This window comes from Triturus cristatus, chromosome 4_2 (assembly GCF_964204655.1).
Source record: "Triturus cristatus chromosome 4_2, aTriCri1.1, whole genome shotgun sequence".
NCBI classification, from domain to species: domain Eukaryota; kingdom Metazoa; phylum Chordata; class Amphibia; order Caudata; family Salamandridae; genus Triturus; species Triturus cristatus.
In genome coordinates, this window is record NC_140586.1 from 75,985,844 (window position 1) to 76,007,014 (window position 21,171).

Here is a 21,171-nt window from a genome sequence, read left to right on the forward strand (position 1 = left end):
ATGTTTAGCAGATGGTCGCGATGGAGTTAAGAGGTGGTTACATATTCTTACCTTGTGAATGCCGATAGTGAGAGGTTGCATCATAAACACCCAGATGCCCGTAGCGGAGCAGTTGAAGGAAAGCTTGCTTGCAAACACGTAGCCAGTGGCTGGTGTACAGAATAGGCTTTTGGGTAAATTATAAATCAAGCGACCAACCATACTCTGAATGCTTTGCAGGCAAGTGAGTCCGTCATACCAACATTTAAAGCATTAATATAAACAAGCTTCAAACATGTTCTGCATTCATTCTTTTCCCGGTTACTATTGTTGGGCCACATACATCACAACTTTAACCACTACAGTTCTTACAGGGCACCATGGAGGCATATCCCGATGGTGATCATGGGCGCTCAACCAGGGACGTCACATAAAATAAACCAGAATTATCCTTTCTACGATGTTACATGTCCTCCTCACTCCCTCCAACAGACCACAGCTACTTTTTCTCCCCCCCCCCTAAAAACCTCAGCCTGATAGGGTGAGGAGGGAGATCACGCCATGGCCTTCGCCAACACTTCCGACAGAACTAGGAAACAGTATAGGAGAGGAGTTGGTTTAACGGCTAGGGCCCTCGACCTCGAATGTGGGGAACTGGGTTCATGTCGGCAATGACGCTGAACATCCTGTGATTCTGGGCACATTGATTAATCTCCCTGTGCCTCACAAAAATGAATGTGTTCTCATATAATGCAACTGGTGATATGTAAAGCGCTCTGATACCCGATTCGTGTCAAGCTATATAAAACACTGTAAATAAATTTTTAAAAAGTACAGTGATCTGCAAACACAGTACTTCCTTCCGCTTAATTCAGTTCAAGCCAACAGTATAAATAAAGTCTCCCAACTTTTCCCAAATTCTCACTTAAACGTTGTGCCCAATGATAAAAGAATATGACGCTACACTCGCTGGCCCATGAGGGGAACTGAGCGCGTCCAACGGTTCCACACGCACAGCTGGCAGACCGCTGAGGGTTTCGTACAACACTACTTACTCGTGTGTGAGGCTGAACACGGACCAGAAGGATGGTACTGCATGCTGCCACATACCGATTTCTGACAGGCCACGCAGACCCACGTCCATCCTAACGCTCATTCGGAAACGAAAGAGAACTCGCGCAGCACCAGGGGAGGGGGCCTGCGCGAATCCCTTGCGGGAGCGTGCGACCATATGGCGCTCCCATGACGTATTTGCTCGGCTTTCTGAGCCGTCCCACTTGGACGGCTCTCGCCTGCCAAAAGGTTTCTTGTCTTTATGGGGCCATGTTTTTGGCCCCATAAAGATAAGAAACCTTTTTCGACCAACGCAAAGCAAGCGAGTCCGTCCAAATGGGACGGCTCGGAAAGCCAAGCAAATACTTCACCGACACCTCTTTTCCAATGGCTGGCCACCGTTTAGCATTAACGGTGACGCCAGCCAATAGAAAAGAGGGGCGGGGCTTAAAGACCCTTACAGAAAATACCTATTAACATTAAATCTCGCCAGCGAGACTGCGCATGTGTGCAGCCTTACGCTAGAGAGACCTAAAAATGGGAAAGGGGTCCCTTAGGGACTCCTTGCCGTTTGTGAATGTTAAAGCAAATTGCTGGACCCTAGACAGTGGTACAGCTCTCAAAGTTTAAAAAAAACTTTACTTTTTAACAGCAGCCCTCTTTTCCTACACAAAGACTACAATAAAAAAGTTTTCTATAATAAAATGCGACTACAGACACGGTGGTCTATTGAACACGCCAGGCCCCCATCCCCAATCCCTGTGATGGCATCCAACTGTAGTGAGTTGCAATTTGTGACCTACGTCATGAATATCAACGAGACTGGTCAGATTGCAACCCAGAACGATGTGGAATTTTGGGAACTGACGTATTAGTACATAAGTTGGTTTGCAAAATTATTTTACATTCACATTAAAATCTGTGAGCTATTTTCAATGTCTTTTGTGAATGGAAATTTCATACATCAGGCCCCTGGTGTGGAGGGGCATATGTGGTACCTCTCTGTAAGAACTAAATCACGCAATACAGCAGTGTATGTGTAGTAAAGCTTCGTAATAGATTCGGAATTCTGCATGGAGGAGCATGTGTGTTACAGATCTGTAGTATAATTAGCATTCAGCATGGAGGTGGGTGGGTGGTACAGGTCGGTAATAGCTAAATCGCGAAGAGCAGAAGTTCATGTGTGATACGGCTTTGTAAGAAAGAAAGTACGGAGAGTAGCAAGACATATGAGGTACAGCTCCGTAACAGATTAGTGGTCAATTTGGAGGTGCCTATGAGGTACAGCTCTATAAAAAAACACATATAAAACATACAGTGTAGCAGTGCTTAGGGTGTTAGAGTTCACATTCAATGTGTAGCATGTTGTACAGCTCCTTCCTATGCTTAAAATTCTTCATAGATGTTTATGTGGGGGTACAGGTCTGTAATAATTGTAGTATTTAGCATACAGGTGGCTGTATGGTAAGTAGTTTAATAATTGGGGTGACTACCCATCCCAAGAAATAATCAAACCACTTGTCAGTGTGAACCCTCAAAGTCACTACATTAACCCTGGGTCAACCACCTGGTAGCAATGGCACAGAGCAGACAGGCTCAACTTAGGGCAATGTAGAAAGTATTTACACTGTATCAAAATAGTTATAAAGTGAATATTCTAATTAATAGAAATCCCAAACCAAATTAGAAAAACAGAGTAAAATTAAATCAACAAAATGTGGCATAAGTGACAAAATTCAAAAAGGGGAACAGGAGATTTGATTTTTTTAACTTTTGAGTAGAAATAACACAGAAAAGCAAAAAGCGTATATGATAATAAATGGACACACACCGAGATCCAGGCAGTGGCAGCTGCTTCTTAATGGCGGTGGTGGAGGCGAGTCACAGGGGGGAGAGAGAATGAAAAGAGAAAAAGAAAAAATCATTTACCTGTCTGTCAGCCGCCGCCTCTTGGTCCTCTTTGCCCACTTCCAGGACACCAAGAGCAGGAAGCAGGAACAGGAAGCTGCCAGGCTTCCAGACTCCCCTAAACAAACACACAGTTGCTGATAGCAGCATTGTGATTGGACTGACTGCCGTGGTTCTGTGGAACTGGGATCCTGGGCATGTTCTCCAGGATAGAGAACATGCTAAGTGCACATGAATGTTTGGCTTACAGAGTGCCACCACTCCTCCCCTGCTCCTCTGACACAGCATAGAACAGCCCGACCCTAACCAGCTGAGCTACGAAGGTGAAGATAAAAAGATAATAACAATGCGTTACTAACATTTTATTTTTCCTTTTTCACCTGCTCAGAGCAGTGGGTGTGACGCTCCTCCGCCTTAGCGGAGAAGCTGCCCGTGGATCCAGGCGCAATTTGAGGTAGATTGCACTGGAACGTGAGTCAGAAACACCAACCAGGTTTATCATGGTCAAAGATTTTACAGTCTGATGTACTTTTAAGGCCTCATCCACAAAAGGAGTGCGCTCCTAAAGCCCTCAGGACTTCGTGGGAGTTATTTAGAGACTCACAGTGTCTCAGGTAGAGGCCAAGAACAGGGTCCAGTATAGGTTCACTTGGCACTAGTCTGCTGGGTACTTTGCCTCTAGTAGCTTGCTGTATCCATGTAGTTTAAACAGTGAGTTTGTGTTATGACCCTTGGAGTCCTTTCTTTTTCCTAGGTACAAAACGGGGCTAGTCCAGCCCTTCATGGTTCTTCTCAGATCAAAGAGAGAAGGTCTAGCTCTCTTCTGATTTTCCACAGTTCCAGAAAGTGAAGAGAAGTGGGTGCCTTTAGGTGCCACGTGTATGCCTGGCACTAGCTAGTGGATGGGAATGACTCCGGAGCATGCCTTAACCAATAGGATACATTTTCCCAGGGTCAACCCTACCACTTTGGGCATTTTCAAGATGGCAAATGTCTTCAGTCACACTACACTTGGACTCTGAAGGGGGGGGGGGGGGGGGGGGGAGAGAGAGAGAGAGAGAGAGAGAGAGAGAGAGAGAGAGAGAGAGAGAAAGAGAGATCGAGAGAGAGAGAGTGTGTGTGTGTGTGTGTGTGTGTGTATGTATATATATATATATATATATATATATATATATATATATATATATATATATTATCTACTGGCGGTCGCCAGTAGATAGTTATAGTTAGGACCGTGTTTCCATAGGAAATCCGCAACATTCTATTTGGAATAACTTTGGCGCCGGTTGACGAATCCTCGCGAATTTTTCAAAACTAATGGGGCGCTACGCTCCGCTCCTACCCTGAAAGTCTCGGGGAGATTCGTCAAGCGGGGGCTGAGAAAAAAGGGGGGTCCCAAAACGTGTTTTCCCCATGGGGGTGTGGGTACTATGGTAATCCTTGGGTCCTCCCGCATCTAACACTAATATCCAGTTTGGATCGGGTACTGTGTCCACAACAAACCCAAAGACAGAGACAGATATCTCGAAGGACAAAAGCAGAGTCCTTCAACAACCAGACAATAGATGCTCAGGAATTATTTTGGTATCCTGTTTTCTCTCCTTCCGAGTGTGACCAAAGGGTTATATGTAAACCCAGAGAAAACAGCAGAACTGTTCAGCCACCAGACAACAGATCAAAAAGAATTCTGTTGACACCCTGCTCTCAACCATTTCAAGTGTGCCACGAGTGTTATAAGTGAACTCATCAGACCTGTCAAGCAGGCTTTGACACTAAAGCAGGATTTGACACTATAGTGTCAAAACGGATGCCCACAGCCTCATCCTATTCTGTGAGTTTCAGTATAGTCATCTCTGCCCATTCAGGTCAGATCATTGTTTGCTCCTAAGAAGCATTTCAAACCTATTCAAGGCTAATTACTGTCCGGGAGAAGCTAGAAAGCTCATGCAAATTAGACTCCAGGAACTTAAGGCAGGGAAAAGGTAACTTTCCGAAAGGTTATTTTCCTTAATATTTATTAAAAACTCGACTTCACTGTTGAATTAGATGTTTAATACCTATTAAAAACAGTGGTTGAATACTTTCTTTACCTGCTACCACCATTCCCAAGATACAGTATTATTATTTTAATCTGTACTCTGGATTTCTATATAGGACAGCTAGTCATGCCAAAGTTAAAATAGCTTTTGGGTGCTAGTCACTGTAAAGACATGTTAAAATTAACATTCTACATATCATACTTTTAAATACCATGCACCCTGCCTTGTGGGCTATAAGGCCTACATATAGGTGACTTGTTAATATTTAAAAAGAAGGTTTTGGTCTGTCAAACGGGTTTATTTCGGGTGATTTGCAGTTTTTACACTGCTACATTCAGGCTATAATGGTAGGCCTGAATCCATGTTTGCACTGCCACTGTAATAGATGGCACAATAGGTGCTGCAGTTCACTAGTGGTATTTAATTTTCAGGCCCTGGGTACACTGTGTACCATATGCTAGGGACTTATAAGCAAGTTAAATATACCAAATAAGGAGTATGCCATTTCAACCATGTTAAAATGGGGAGTCAAGGCATGCTAGTATGGTTAGCAGGGGTAAGGGGCACAGAGTGCTAAATCCAGAAAAACAAGGATTAAAAAAAAAAATCCACAATGGCCGTGCTGAAAAGTGGATTTCCTACAGCAGAGCTCATAGATTTATCAATCGCTGTAGAGATGAATGTCTGGTACTGCTCAAAAAGATTTAACATTTAGTGTGTAGGTGGAAGTTTGGTACAGCTCCGTAATATGTACAACATGCAGTGTGATGGGTCAGATATGCTACAGGTCTGTAATACATACAGCATGCTGAGACGTGTGCAGGATCAGATAGGCAAGAAGGGCAGTAAACAGTTGCCAGACTGATTGATGCTTAAGTCTTGCTTGACAACGCAGTTATCACCAGACCTTATGTGATCAGCCTACAAAAGAGTTTTCAGAAGTACTACAGAGAGGGGCTTTGGCTCTGTCCACATGCTGGTGGATAGCAGTGCATGTTTTGATGGGGGCGAAGTTGTCTCCTTCCACAGAAAAAAGTGGTTCCCCTCCACGCAGCTATGATTAAGTTGTTTATCTAGGTGCTTGTACTAGTAGCAGTACGGCTGTCTAAATAAGTCTCACCACTCTGCATAACGTTTTTAGGTCTGTCTTGACAGTGCAGCTGTCACCTAACCTTATGTGATCAACAAAAAAGATCTTTCAGAGCAAGAGGGGGTCTTAGGCTCCACCATCACATTGGTTTTCTCGAGTACAGGATTTGATTGGGCCAAATGTGTGTGCTTCCACTAAAAAGAGAGCTTTTATTGCAGTTTTTATCTTGCGGCAAAGCTTGCACACCATATAGAAGGACTGAATTTTCTATGGTAGCAAGCCAATGATCATGGCTGTAGGCCTGATCAGTTTTTAATGAAATGTTACAGTAAAATCAGTCGGCCAGACGTACATATGGTGAAAAGCATTTGTTGATATTAATGTTCATTTAAAGCTGGATTGGTATTATCTGTATTAAACCGTACATATAGGTATTTTGTTACAAGGAATCTCACAGATTACCGTAGCAGTCAAGGGTTTTGGTGATGGTTCCCCCCTCTGGCAAACCAGGGTTACAAAAAATGTTAACTGTAAGAATCTTTGTTGACCCTCTTAGGAGAGATAGTATTTTGCTGTGCTAACAGTAGGTTTGTATACTTTTAGAATTTTATGACTGTGTACCTCATATTTGCTTTGTGGGAAAACTGACCCCAATACAGAAGGCCCGAGTTGGTTATGGTGACAAGTCACTAAGATCAGCGAGAGGCCTGATCAGTTCAATCGCTTCACTATGAAATTATATTTCAGATGCCATAGGTCTGATCTGTTTATTATGAAAAATTATGACAATGACAGTAGGCCTGACATATTGATTGTGAGAAAGCATATGTTAAAGTCAATAAGTATTTAAGGAAGGATTGTAAATTCTCTTTATTTCAGCTTATAAAAAGGTACTCTGCCAGCAGGTCACTTGATGATCATGCTCACTCTCGAGTCTGAAGGTTCCTCTTCACTTCCAGGGACCCTTGGGTTCGCCCGGCCTGAAATCTTTATGGTTCTTGCTTTCCATCAGTTGCTCCCTATACTGCCCACTCAACCTTAGGACCCCTAAGCTGATTTACCCTTCCAGTTCAGAATGTGTAGTGTTGGGCGCTTGTGTGGTACACTGCTCGGAGAGCGCACCAAAGTCAATAGACTGCTTTATAATTCTCTGTTGCTTTACATAACCCAGGAGAGTAAACAGAGCATGTAACGTGATGGGACGCTCATGGTACATTTCTATACTAAATACAATATGAAGGTGATGGGACACGCTTGGTACAGTTTTGTAATAGATAAACCAATCAGTGTGGTTGTGTAATATAAGACCGTCATAGATTTAGCATTAATTTTAATGGACCATCTCTAGTGAAGGTAGATAGGTTTATGGTGCAGTGAGGAGATGCACAGCTGGTACACAGCTCCACATCGTGAACATGTAGTACAGTTCTACAGCAGATACAGCATGCAGTGTAGAGGTGCACATGTAGGGCTGTGCTGAAATGTATACAGAAAGCAGCGTGGAGGTGCATGCGGGCTGCAGCTCCCATTAATATGCATATTTCAGTCCTGATTTACTATAGACATCTGCGCCTTGTTTCTGTCCCAAAATTACAGATGGGCGCACTAGGTTACAGTTCCCTGATCCGTTACGCTTAAAAAATATTGAAAGTGTCTCCACACAACGGAGGAACTGTCTCTTTTCCAAGGGCAGTATGCCTTCCAACTCACATCCTTTGGGGATTGAGCAAAATGCTGTGCAGAGAGGCAGCAGTTGGGCAAAAATGCTTTTTTTTTAAGCTGAGTAACAAAAAACCCAAACAAACAGGGAGGGGGAGCATAGACAGAAGAGAAACGAATGGAATTTAGATAGGCCCCAGCCTGCGCTCAGATGTGACAGCAGTGGGTGAGAATTTGCAATTCAATCTTATGTTTTTCTATTGATACAGTAGATTCAATTTATGAGAATTACTGCTATAAAAACAGTCTGCTACAGACATCTCTCCAATGTCTAATTCCCCAGAGCAGCAATAGCATATAAGAACATTCTGTTTGAAAGACCTCTTTCAATGGCACTGCCTGCCCCTTGGCATAAAGAACATTCTTCGATAAGAACATCTTTCTACATCGGCAGCTTGTCCCTTCTTGAACATTTCTCCAAAACTGCAGTCTATCCCTCTTTGATCATCTCAGCAAAACCGTTGTTCCACTCGATCTGCGTAGATATGGATATAAGAATATTTCATTTTCAAAACTTCTCATGCCACAATCCCAGTAGCTTCTCCTGAACATAATAACAACCTCTGTTTGTGTACGGCGTGTTTTTAAGAGTTGTAAATAGAGGTGGTACTATTACCCACTATAATGCCCTTCCTTTTCCTTCCACGGATGAGATGCAAAGTTGCACTGCCGGAATTCAAACTCTATGACTTCCAAATCTCAAAGAGGCATGAAGATTTCTCTAGTGCCTCAGCCAATCCTAGACGCAGTGGAAAGGAGTGGGTAATTCTGGGGCAATGGCGCAGCTGTTGGTGCAGTCAGTTTAGCCAATCCCCAGTTAGCAGTTCCTATTATCGCGACAGCGCCACACCCTGGCATTATGCACGTAACTCGCCTCAGGAGGACTGGCCGGCCGAGGTCGAGACTCATTTTTTTTCACAGGGGAAGGCCCCCAATCCGAAGCCCTTAAAGCAGGCATGTACTACAGGTGAGGAAAATAATGTGTATCCAGTTTGGAAGGCACAGGGCAGCTTGCGATTTTCGACATATAGGAAGGCACTTGGAACACATATGCACGTAATCAGCGTGCTACTCTTCAAAGGACTGTCTAGACTCTAGAGTCTAGAGAAACCCAGCACTTACACACGTCACTGGAGCTGGATAGCGTTTGAGCTCCAGTAGAATTTGTACAGATCATTCACAGCCTACCAACTTTGTCGGTTTATGTGCACACCGGGCATGTAAGGAGATAACATTATCTTTTTTGAAACACTGTTCACAAGCAGGCACACAAAGGCTCCCAAGAAGCAAGGCTTTACAGCCAAATATCGTCATAACTGCTGCTGGGCAGTTTTTGAATAGTTTGAAAGGTCTGAAAGCTTACAACCTCACTTGCAACCTCACCATTCGCTTCCACTGCAGTGGGGAGGACCGAGCAAGCTCACGGTCATTTTGGTGGCAGCCAAGGGTATACCCTGAAAGCTCAAGGTCGGGTTAAAGCTCACAACAGCTCCTTGTATGTCTGAACCCCCCACGCCTCACATCGGAAGTCGTTATTTGCCCTTCTACCACAAAAGTAGTTTACTCTTCTAGATAGCATCCAACTGCTGGGGACACTTCTGGCACCCTACTTACTACAAGTTAGCCTCTCAAGGTAGGTTAGCATTTCCGGCAGGGTCAGGGCCCAAGATCCTTAAAAGTAAAGACAAGAACTCGTTTGGAGGATGCCGTCCAGTAATCTCCTGCATCTAGAACGTAGCTCCTCCTTCCCCAGACAGTCTTTGGCTGTTCTTGCTAGGAATTTCTTCAACAACAGGGGTTTGTACCAAACCTGGCAGGGCAGCTGGCTGCCAAAGACACTATCTTTGGAACTCAAAAATCTTCCACTCCACACTGCTGGGTTGAGTCTGGACAATATCAGTGAGAAATCTTTGCAACACTAACTTGGGATTTCTGCCCAGTATGTATCCTTGGATAGCAGATGGGATTTTCAAAGCCCCTCTCTGTTCTGGGTTGCCTCTAGTTTAAGACAGTTTCACAAAGGATGCTCTATCCGAAGTGTTTACCTTGTCTAATGAGCAGTGAGATGGGTGGAGTTACATGTGCCCTAACAGAAGGTGGAAACAAGGTACACAGGAGGGAGAGGCATTTTCAATGTCATTACACATACATGTCAGCTGTGACACTCAGGGTAAGCAGGAGGGGCCAGGGGCTGCATCCTTTGCACATCAAAGGTGAATCCTCCCCCACTTCTTTCTCTTCAAAGTCCAGCCAGGTGTGTTCCAAAGCTTCATTCAACTTAGAAAAGAACATAAGCAGGCTGCCTCCATCTTGTGCTTTATTCAAGTACAGGAGTTCCAAGACAGACTCCTGTTCCCATTCAGATAAGCACAATACACATCTTGCATGCAGTGCAAAGGTGCACTCTCCAGCCATGCCCCTCACACACGGTGCAAGTGAACATATCTTTTCCAGGAGAGGTGAGTAGGCTTTTCTCCTATGAAAGTGATATGCACAAAGTGCCAGACCCGCCTACTGTGCCATTTGCTGTTAAAACTGCCAGCCCCTCTAATCTCAATGAAAATACATTTTCAAAGAAGTTCAGTTTGCATACCTCTCCTGAAATCAGAGTCATATTGTGGGGGTCTTATGTCCTTACATAGAGACCCTCAGTGAACATGCATGATTGTTGTGTTGACTGAGATTAAAAAAATCAAATATCTGGTGGTAAAGAGTGACTTTTCTAGTGGTATAACACCGAGCAATGGTGCACTCTCCAGAGCTATGCAACACACATTTCTGTCTCAAAAGGAGTGCATTAGAATTTCATATTATCTGGCCTGTCAATAAAGAGAGTACTTGTGACTGTTTTCTCCCTAGCCATTTCACAATTTGGTGGCCCACAACCATTAGCATGTGCTATTTCAAGCTCATAGATCCAGGGAGCATCAAGAAAAACACAACAACGGGCTTCATCAACATAACTTTGCTTTTCATAGAGTATCGGATCACTAGGAAGAAAATCCTGTATTGCCTTTGCTACTGCTAGCTCCAGTACGATTTGGAGTAAAAGCAAGATACAAATCTGGTCCTTTCTGGACAGAAGATGTGTACCCCAAGATACTGCCACAAGGTCCATCATCCAAATGCATTTATCAGTGAAGTAGAAGAGGAAGGGGTGTGGTTGTTTGTAGAACATATTAAGATCTACCCAAATTAAAATTCCCCAAAAAAGGAGTGAAATGATTAGGATAATTTTGGAAAATTTCACAATGGTCAGAGGATTATTAAGAGGAACCATCCATGGTAGAGAAAAACAGTTCTCCTCACCCAGTCCTGCATTCCTAACAATCACCAACAATAAGCCTTCTACAATGTTGCTTTATTTGATGCTGTCAGCCGTGGTTTTGAGCTATATGGTGACGTCATTCACTAGATGGCTGCTTTTAATATTTAGAATAAGGGTAAAGGAAGATTTGTCAGCTGTAAAAATAAACATTGAAGAGGTATTGTGTTAATAACTGAATACAGCGATTATGGTGTGGCCACATCTCCTGAACCGTAAACTCAGATTAGACACTGTCCAGAAGTGAGCTATCAAGATAGTGTAGTACTGCATCAGAAATCATATGGAGAGAGAAACCCAGACATAAATATGTAAAGCGTAAAGGAGATGGTGATGGGGAGCTACAGCAGGGATATCTGAATACAAAATAATTGAATACGGAAATGAATACAAAATAGAAATGTACACATATTGCAGCAGCATGTTGTGTCAAGAGACAAAGCCAGGAGTGGAACTTTAGAAGTAAAATAGAATGTTTTTTAAGAAAAAGTGTGATAAACAGAAGAACAGTTCAAGATGTCTGTTGTAATGGGTAAAATAAGTCTGTGTAGTCGTAGAGCAGGTTTGTAGAAGAAGAGTTTATTATAACTCAGTTACAATATAAGTTCCCGGTAAGTAAGTATGAAGGTAGATGATAATAGATCGCCCCACAAGGAGCAGCCTCCCTGCTGCTCAACCTACAGGCGCCAACTGACACTCAGCACATCACCAGGCACTCATGCACTCTAAGACATCACTAAGCATTCAGCATTCCATTCATCACCAAGCACTCCATCACTCACCCTGGCTGAGCACTAGGGAAAGAGAGCTAAGGAAAAGGTATAGCAACACTTAAGTCAGAACAATGTCTACGTGCATAGTAAGAGTAAAGGAATGGTGAGCGTTCATGGGCGTATGCAGCCCATAACTGTCAAATTCTATCAAGCTTAGGTCTTCCCTTCATTCATTCTTTGTTTTTAAAATAGACACCCATAACGAGATGATCTGGGAAATAAACTCTTTATGTACATGGATTTGAAATAAAGCTCATCTTCCTTCTAATCAGAGTAATAGAGGACCACAAACTCCCAGCACAGGTTATGTAGCAGTCTACCCTCTGATACATTTCCACCCATCACAAAAAACGTAGTGAAGGCAGCCATCTAGGTACTCTACAATGACAAGCAGCATTAGTGGCTTCACACACTCACTGCAATTAAGGGATGTATGTGGTGCATCAAAAGTATTATGAAACAGCAAAAGGGCACTCGTCTATCAAAAATCTTAGGTTGTAGAATGGAAGACAACACCAACGGGCTTTAGGTGCACAGAGGCAGCAGCATACCCGTATTTGTTCCGAGGTAAACAGGCACCTTGGTATAGAGAACTAGAAGTGGATGTACCTCCCCTATAATCTTCACAGGGCCTTACCTGTCCAAGCATTTCTTCGTGAATGATCAGCCTCGTGTCAAATGTAGGTGAAATCAAGTACTGCAAAAGCAAGAGAAGCAAAGCTCAGGATCTTCCCAAAGGTAGATAAAAGTACCACCTTATCGCAAGCTGTAACTGACACAACAAATACATAATTCTAAAAATGTGGCATCTGTTGTTTCCCTTTCACATTTCCTATGAATATTTTGATCAATGAAGAAAACATATAGATGTTTTGTTGCATATGTTAAGAAACCAGGAGGGCGGCCCATGGGCCTGAGGTTGGCTTTGAAGAGCCTAGAAAGGGCAGTGTCCTGCTCTGACAGGGAAAAGGCTCAATTATCTCTCACACATTCAGTACGAATGTTTTTTCATTTGTTAGAGAGCATTAATGATCTCACTGCTAACAAAAAAAATGCAATATGCTTTTCAAAGGGCCAGTCAGATGAAGTTATATGCAGAATTTCCCTCACACATCGGATGCATCATGCATCACTCCATTGTGATTGGATAACTTTGTTGCCAAAATATATAGGGAAGGACTGAACAATAACAAAATAACAGATCAAAAGCCTTAATAGTTTTGGTCTTTTGGAGAAATTGGTACAGGCTGGTCTGTATCAGTACTGCAGACAGTCAAAAAAAGGCCCATAAGTTGGATTTGTTCAAACTTCGTACTTTGATCATTAACAGTTGGGTGCAGGACACTAAAGCACTTGCCCAAAGATGCTCTCTTTACAAGAAGTGCCTGAACATAGCATTTAGCAGCTGGAATGCCCAGCTGATAGAAATGCATTACTGGTCACTGCTCTTCTGGACTGTCAAACAGGGAGGTGCTCATGTGTCCAATGTGGAAAGGACCAAGGGACTACCAAGCATTTCACTGGGCTCTCAAACTCAAAACAAGAGATCCTCTTTTGATAAAAAAAAAGTATGCAAGTGAGCCGTGCTTACTAACATTTCAGAGCAATCTGGCTGACATTACACGGGCAACCATCGGCAGCGAAGCATCATACTACTTGCATTTAACTGCATTACAGCATCGCTTCCACAAAATGGCTGACATATAACACAATTGAGTTACTTGTTTAACTGTTTCAGTTGGCAAATTTTCAATAGCCAAATATTTATTTGATGAAATTAGATATTCTAGGAAAGACGGAGACATTTTAGATCTCCAATGAGAGGCATACGTGAATTTAAATAGGAGAACTTCTAGGTCCGCAATGGGGAATTATTCTAAGTTTGGAGGTAATCCACGGCTGAAAAGGAAGGCTTTATCAGAAGGAAATTAGGGCCTTTCTAAGTCTGAAATATGTGTATCCAAGAGGTGAAAAAAGAGGCATTGTAGGCCTGAAACTGCAGAGATTCTAATTCTGACATTAGAATCTTTCTACAGCTCACATTAGGGGTATTATACATATTCAATTTAAGGTATTTCACGGCTGAAGCAAAAGGTTTTTATGCGTGAAACAGGAGGCATTCTATGGCTAAAACTAAAGACATTCTAAGGCCAGTAGTCCAATCTTTCCAAATCGGATTTGAGAAGAATATGATGGCTCGTGGGAAACACGCTAAAACAAATAGGTGCTCAAATTGGAAACTTTCCATAGCTCACATATGTGACATGACCTGATAAGTATCTTGGAGCTAAATTAAAAAACGTTTTTGGGTTCAAACCAGAGGTATTTTCAGGCTCAAATCAAAGACATTCTAGAGTTCATTTAGGAGACAATCTGGAGATCAGATAAACATTCTAGAGTTCAAATGAAAGACATTTGCATATTTGAATGGGATTTACGCTAGGGCTCTAATGGAGATATTGTAGGGCTCGAATGAGAGGCATACTGTGACTCAAATGTGAGTATGCATTTTGTGGCTAAGAGGGAAGTTCTCTATGGATCTAACAGGACATTCTCAGGTTCAAACAAGAGACATTTTTAGGCTCAAGTGGGAGGCATTCCTTAGCTCAAATAGAAGACATTAAATGCGCAAACAGAGGTACTGTGAGGCTCCAAACTAAAGGGATTTTTATGGCTCAAATGGAAGGCATATTGGCCTGAAATAAGTGATACTTTATGGCTCCTATTAGACACAGTCTCAGGTTCAAATGTGAGGCTGGCTAGGGTTCACGTGAGAGACATTCTTGGGCTGAAAATAAAAAATTCTAACGCTGTAATTAGAGGAATTGGAAGGCTGAAATGAGAAGCAGTGTAGTGATAAAATGAAATGCAGTTTTGGGTTGTAATAGTAGGAACTTGGGGCACGAAGAAAAATGTTTGAAGCTAACAGAACAGACATTTTAGGCTCAAATGAAAGATTCTGAAGCAGAGTGAAATTGTTTTGTTTCTCAAATGTCACCAGAGTTTTTCCTTCAGCACAAGAGGACTTTGATTACTTAAATTAGAACGAACATTACGCAGGAGCACAAATGTGGGACATCTTGGAGCTCAAACGAGCATTTTTTAATCAAATATAAACTTACGAAAGGTGTGGTTTAGGTCACAGATGAGCAGTAATCATGCACTAAAATTAGTCATTCAGATCATCATCTGATGTCCTGGGGTTCAAATTAGGGGGTGGTACTAAAATATCAAAATGAGAATATTGACTCAGATAAATATCTCTTAAACATTGTTCACAAAAATGCAACCAAATTGGTGCTAGTCATAGAAAATCTACACACAGCGGAACAATTTTTTTGTAAATTATGACATATAACTTCAACTAAGAGGCAGTCTGGTGCAAAATAAAGGTTTGTAATGGCCCTAAGAAAGGGGACATTCTGCGACTGAAACTAGCAGCCTTTTGTAACACACAATTCTGAGGCTTTAATGAAGCATTATGTGCCTTAAATTGGGACTATTTTGGGCTATAGGATGTGTCCTTCGGGGACCGAACAAGAGGTATTCTATGGCTAAAAAATTAAGCAGTTTTCAGACAGAGAGATCAGATCCTCTGACTAAAATGCCATGAGTGTTTCCTAGGTTCCAAAAAAGAGGACGAAAGAGTTTACATTGTGTAATATTGAGGCTCAAATTAAGAGCATTCTCGGACACAAACTGGAATTTACTGAAGCATAACTGAGTATTTTCATTGGGTTCAGCGAAAGCCAATATGTTTTTCAAATGAACGGTGTTGGGAGTTTGGAGAATAGCCAATCTACAGACTGAAACTATATTTTTGAAAGCATATTAAAGAAATCTGAACCACTCTGGGAAATAAATGAGAGCTAGCCCTGAACCCCAAAGCTTTTCAGGGGTTCAGATACAGCTTATGTTGGTACCCCTAAACTACATCACAAGTAGGGTTATGTATAGAGGCCAAGCCAACTTTTGAAAAATACAGCTACGAATGGAGTATTAAACTACATTGGGGCAAAATGTACAGGGGGAAATAATAGGAGACATTACAAAACAGAGTTCACACACACACATAGCACGGCTCTGTATAACGTTACTATGGCTGCTTTACCTTCCACCCAAAGCTTTAAAGGAAGCTGTAGCAGAACACAGGAATTAGTCATAAAAGGACCACTGAAGTACACGAGAGAATGTTGCACTGCTGCTTGCGATGATGCGCCTTTCTCTGAGGGTGAAGTTTCTACTGCGGCTGTCTGTGGTGTACCTTTAAAGTATGCGTGAGTGAAGCGTGTAAGGTTGCTTGCTACATGTGTTTGTATGTTGTTTGCATGAGTTGTATGTTAGACGCAAAAGCGAGGAATGTCTAAAATTCAGCCACTTGTCTCGTTTCTGCTATGTTGGAGCGAAGCTTAAATTGATATTTCCAACTGATACAGTTCTTTGAGCCTGAATTAATGAAGCTTGCACTATCTATGCTGTTTTGTTGTATCTGTTTTGTGCGAGAGAAACATCCACTGTGTTATATCTGGATCATGTGTATGAGGGTGGGTGTGCACTGTTGCTCAACACGCTATACCTGATCTGCTCGTGTGGGGGAAGCATGCAATGCAGCCTCCCTTTCTTTAAGTGTTTTTCACGTGGGCATATGTCGTCTCTGTTCTCTGTGTGAGTGAAGATTGTAGCGTGAGATGTACCTGGTGTGCAGGGTTGGAATGGGATAAAAAATCGGCCCGGGAACACCAAAAAAAAGTGGCCTGCATTTGCATATTTCCTTTACGCAAAACACTGCTTCGGGGAAGTTTTATGAAAAGAAAGGGGGTGGGGGGCATGTTTTATTAACTTCACTAAGATAAAAAAAACAATTGCACAGATTAGTTCACACTGCTGAGCCAATAAATGCAAGTGAGACCACTTCTGCTTAGGCTCCCAGACCCTGCTCAATCAGCATACATGAATGGGCCGGCCCAGCGAGATAAAGGGAGTGACACCTCCACCCATCTGCCTCTAGAAAGGCCACTCAGGCACCCACTGGGCCACTGGCTGCATCCTAACAGCACAGACAGCCCCCAGGCTGCCCAAAAAAGCAGCCCACTAGTTATTCGGCCATTTCCCGAGTGCCCGCGTTACCAATACGACCCTGCTGGTGTGTGTTCCAGAACTTCCTCGGAGGGTTAACATACTTGCATTGGTTGCTGCCTTCCATGGCCATCTGTGTATGTCTACGTTGCAGGGCTGTTATGGGTGCGGGACCTTGTGTGAGTGATGCTTGCAATTTGACCAGAACAGCGAGTAAGCCAACACTCAAACCTCATACACAGATGTACGACTTTAAGTATAAGCATTTACAAAAATAAAACGCACCTCCTAGTATAAACTGACATAATTTGAGCATCACAGACAAACACTTCACAGCTCCAGCTGAGCATCAGTTTGCAGAGAGAACTGGCGGATTCCCACCAAAAATAAAGCAAAAGACGTAGGACGTAAGGAAAACACATTAAAATTATATAAAAATAAAATGCTATTGCAGATGGCCCGAACAATAGAGCTGCAGGATTCGGAACAGCAACCGCTCAGTCTGTTTATTGTTGGGCAGTGATGTCACAATCTAGCAATTATGTGCGTGCCAAACCACAAAACACTAATAACTGAAGAAACCGACTGGCATGAATTATAAGGCACTCCACTGTACTTTTTGTAATTAAATTCATTAAAAAAATAAAACAATGGCCCGGCGAGCAAAAAAATGCACCCTTTCATCACTCATGGTTGCAAGAGGTACAAAGCCCATAGAGCGAGAAAGAACTTGAAATCAGAAAAAAATAATAGGAAACAAAGACATCAATAGTGATTTTTTGCCAAAACGGTGTGAAACGTGTTTCCACAAATTACTTTCTCCAGTTTCCTCAGATTGGTTGAGTTTATGAAATAATAACGAACAAAGAAACAAAAGGCGAACACACAAAAAGCAATTGACTTCAGATAGATTGAAATAAATGCTGACCTCGGAGAGCCCACTCTAGAGAAAAGAAGAGGTAGAGACAGAACCCCAAAAATAAAAGGGGACTGGTTGCAGTCATCAGCTGTTCTCAAACAAAAGTGTAAAAACAGAGGCTCATTGGCACAATTTGCCAAAAAGGATTGACGCACACCCTTCCCGAATATGCGTAGAAACAACTAAAACACTTGAAAGGGAATGCCCGTGTGAACATTGTTGTCCACTGTACACCTAAAGGACGAAAGAGAAATGTAAGTGGGGTACATGGAAAGTGGGAATCACCCGAGAGACAAAAGAAAGGGGAAAGAGATATTGAAAGAAAAATGTAATAAACTTGCATAGCAATAATAAAAATAGACAGACTAAAATGTTCAAAGGAAGAAAAAGAAATGATACAGAAAAAAAGAATAAAAAGGAAATATTGATCAAATGCATGCAAAAGGGAGATTCTAAGAAGTGGACTTTCACCTTTAATGGTTGGCACAACCTGCTAATACCAGAATTATCTAATTAATTAAGAGTTGGGCTTTTTGAAAAAAGGTGTGCAATACGTTGTATTACCATCTAATACAAAACTGTAAATTATTTTAATTATATTGTTTTAACTCTAAAAAAACGGTGCCGATATACGACAGAATTAAAAGCTTGATTGCAGTTGTGTGAGGTACTGCATTTACAAGCGCTTCTTTTTTCACCATCGTTTCTCTCTCCAAAATGTCTAATTTCTACCTTTTCAGTCCTCACTTACTGGGTTTGTTGTTTTCAAACCATATTCATTACATCTGCAGTAATTTGTAAGCTATCTAGAGCAACACCAATTAATAAAAACCCAACATTTCCCCAGAACATTCCCCAGGCCAAATGTATGTGGCACAGTTCTAAAATGTCCTACATATTCAGGGTCGAACTGGCCTATAGGGCAATCAAGCAGTGCCCGATTGGCTGGTCTGACGGGTCAGTGTGTGGCCCTTTGTTTGGCTGTTGATTTCCCCAATATTACTCAATTTCATGTAGTCTTCCATACCTAGCAAAACACTTATACAGCATATGTTTACAAGTTCAAAGCTTCCTCAATTTGCAAACATGGGTCACTTTTTTAAGCTATTTAATTCACTAATTGGGGCCACTTTTCTTTGGTCACTGGGACTATTTTAGGTCCTTGTCTGACCCCGTTCATGTCCTATAGTTTATTAAGTTTATTCTCAATTCTATTCCAGTCAGAAAAAGGGAGACATTCAAACAAATATATGGCAAGAAATTCTGAAATACTATGAAAAAACCACCCGGCAGTATGAGCCTGTCTTCACCTAATTTATTTAATTTCAGCTGTTTAAATGGAAAATAATCTTAATCAAAGTACAAAAGTAAGAACTTTCAAGTCACAATTTATTTCCAGTTGGATCCGTCTTAGCCTACTTTAAGCTTGCTCACTCCCTCTTTCCTACCCGAGAAAAGAGAGAATGTGATTTTTTAAAACTTGAATTATCAAGATTTATCGAAAAACATTAAATGTTCTAAGAGAGCAAAAAACAGATGTTGAAATTAAAATCTGACATAATAAGGCACTGAGGTAGTCAAAGTACTTATAATATATTTTGCAAGTATACCATTTTCTTTAAAAATCTGTAACAAAACCTTCCATAATTATGAAGGTGAACATTAAAATGCCTCATTACGTGATAACATTTCATTAAACTAGACCTTCCGTTTTAAATGTTACCTCTTACTTCTCAATTCTGTGTCTCTAAACTTTGCCATTGGAAAATTAATACGATTAAAAACTATATTAAGCTTTTCTAAATACCAATATTGCATGCTGGGAAATAGAACAAAAAGATGTGGGTGATGCTGTGAAAAGAAAAGAAATTGTGAAAATAATCCTCAATTTATGGTGCTAAATTATTTCACATGGAATCTATGCAGAACTTTTAAAAAATCTAGCATTAGATGTAGTAGTAAACAGGCTTAACTCTAGCAATAGTTTAAAATTACGTGACGAAAATGTGTCCTGTTTAAACAACTATGCAAATATATTTATATTACAAAGCACTTTAAGACAAAGTGGATTGTTCTTTCAGTTTTTGTCATTCAATATCAATGTTACTGTACTATTTTTTTAATCCAAAGTGAAAGGTGAGTAACCAGATGATCCCTGCTAGGGGTGTTAATGTTACACAGTTACTGCGATAAGACGTAGCTAAATCATAGCAAAATGCTAACTATGCCTGAAAACCCAAGGACCATTGTCCTCCAATATACGAATTTAGGGCAAACCACAAAGACACATTCTAAATTGTGTTGAGAAAGTCTTTCCACAGAGTGAGACTTTAATCTAAATTGGCACTTTTCCTTTCACCTGTGCAGCAAACAGACATACTACTGTACTGGAATATATTGAACCCCTAGGGCCCAAACCTCCAGTGAGATTAAGCCAGGAACAATCACAGGGCTTTGTCCTTCACCAAACAAGATGAAAATTATTTCCAAGAAAGGAGAATTCTACTGCCGGAATCATGAAGCAATGAACAGTAAATTACAGAAAGGAACAAAGAGGCATTGTGCAAACAAAAATAACATATGATTTAAGTATACATTAAATCCAGAGCTATAGAAGTTGAACAATATGTGTCTCCAGAAAAATCTGTGACCTTCAAAACAAAGTTTCCATCTGAAAATTCAGTTGAAGTTGAGATTCAGACAATTCTGTTCAATCTCATCAACAAATGAAGAGCATTTGAATGGACAAAACTGTACTACTATCTCAAGGTATCACTACTTGGAATTAAGAAAATACTCAGATTACGTCTTTCATTTTATCATGCTCTGTCAGTACATGAAATGAAGAATACCTCAAAGATAACCAGCCCTCCTTATCACCACATGAAATCAAGAAAATGTTAGCCGTTTCTAATCTATCTAATACACTCTATTGCTGCATGAATTAAAAAACACATACCCACATTTCTCTATTGTTCTATCTCTCTCTATCGCTGCATGAGTAAACATCCCTGACATTTCCAGACATTTTACCTCACTGTCATTGCATGTAATGCAGACTTTTACGGATCTTTACAGCCTACTGTAACATTGCATGGATCATAGGACACCCAAAGTGTTTGTGTAAATGTTTTATTTTCCATAAGAAATAGATTTTATGTCATGCGGATAATTTTGGCACTGTTTAACAAATCTTTACAAAAAAAGGGTTCATCCACCCAAGCTTCTTCCTGGAAAGTTTCAGGGTGATCTATCAAGCGGTGGGGAGGGGGTGGGAGATTTGAGTTCAG

The 21,171-nt window shown here is 41.4% G+C and overlaps 1 protein-coding gene across 26 annotated transcripts in view; it reads right to left on the minus strand.

Annotated features, from left to right (window-relative positions):
- Nucleotides 1-21,171, minus strand: part of NFIX (nuclear factor I X) — a 1,406,323-nt gene that overhangs the window by 871,546 nt on the left and 513,606 nt on the right. For 3 of the 26 annotated variants that reach the window (XM_085600613.1, XM_085600606.1, XM_085600601.1), the window contains exon 1: nucleotides 12,524-12,577. The exons of the other annotated variants lie outside the window; for them this stretch is intronic. In XM_085600613.1, the coding sequence (XP_085456739.1) occupies nucleotides 12,524-12,535 (12 nt within the window). In that variant the 5' untranslated portion in view covers nucleotides 12,536-12,577. Of the gene's footprint in view, nucleotides 1-12,523; nucleotides 12,578-21,171 lie in introns of those variants that run through there. 26 annotated transcript variants of the gene reach the window in all.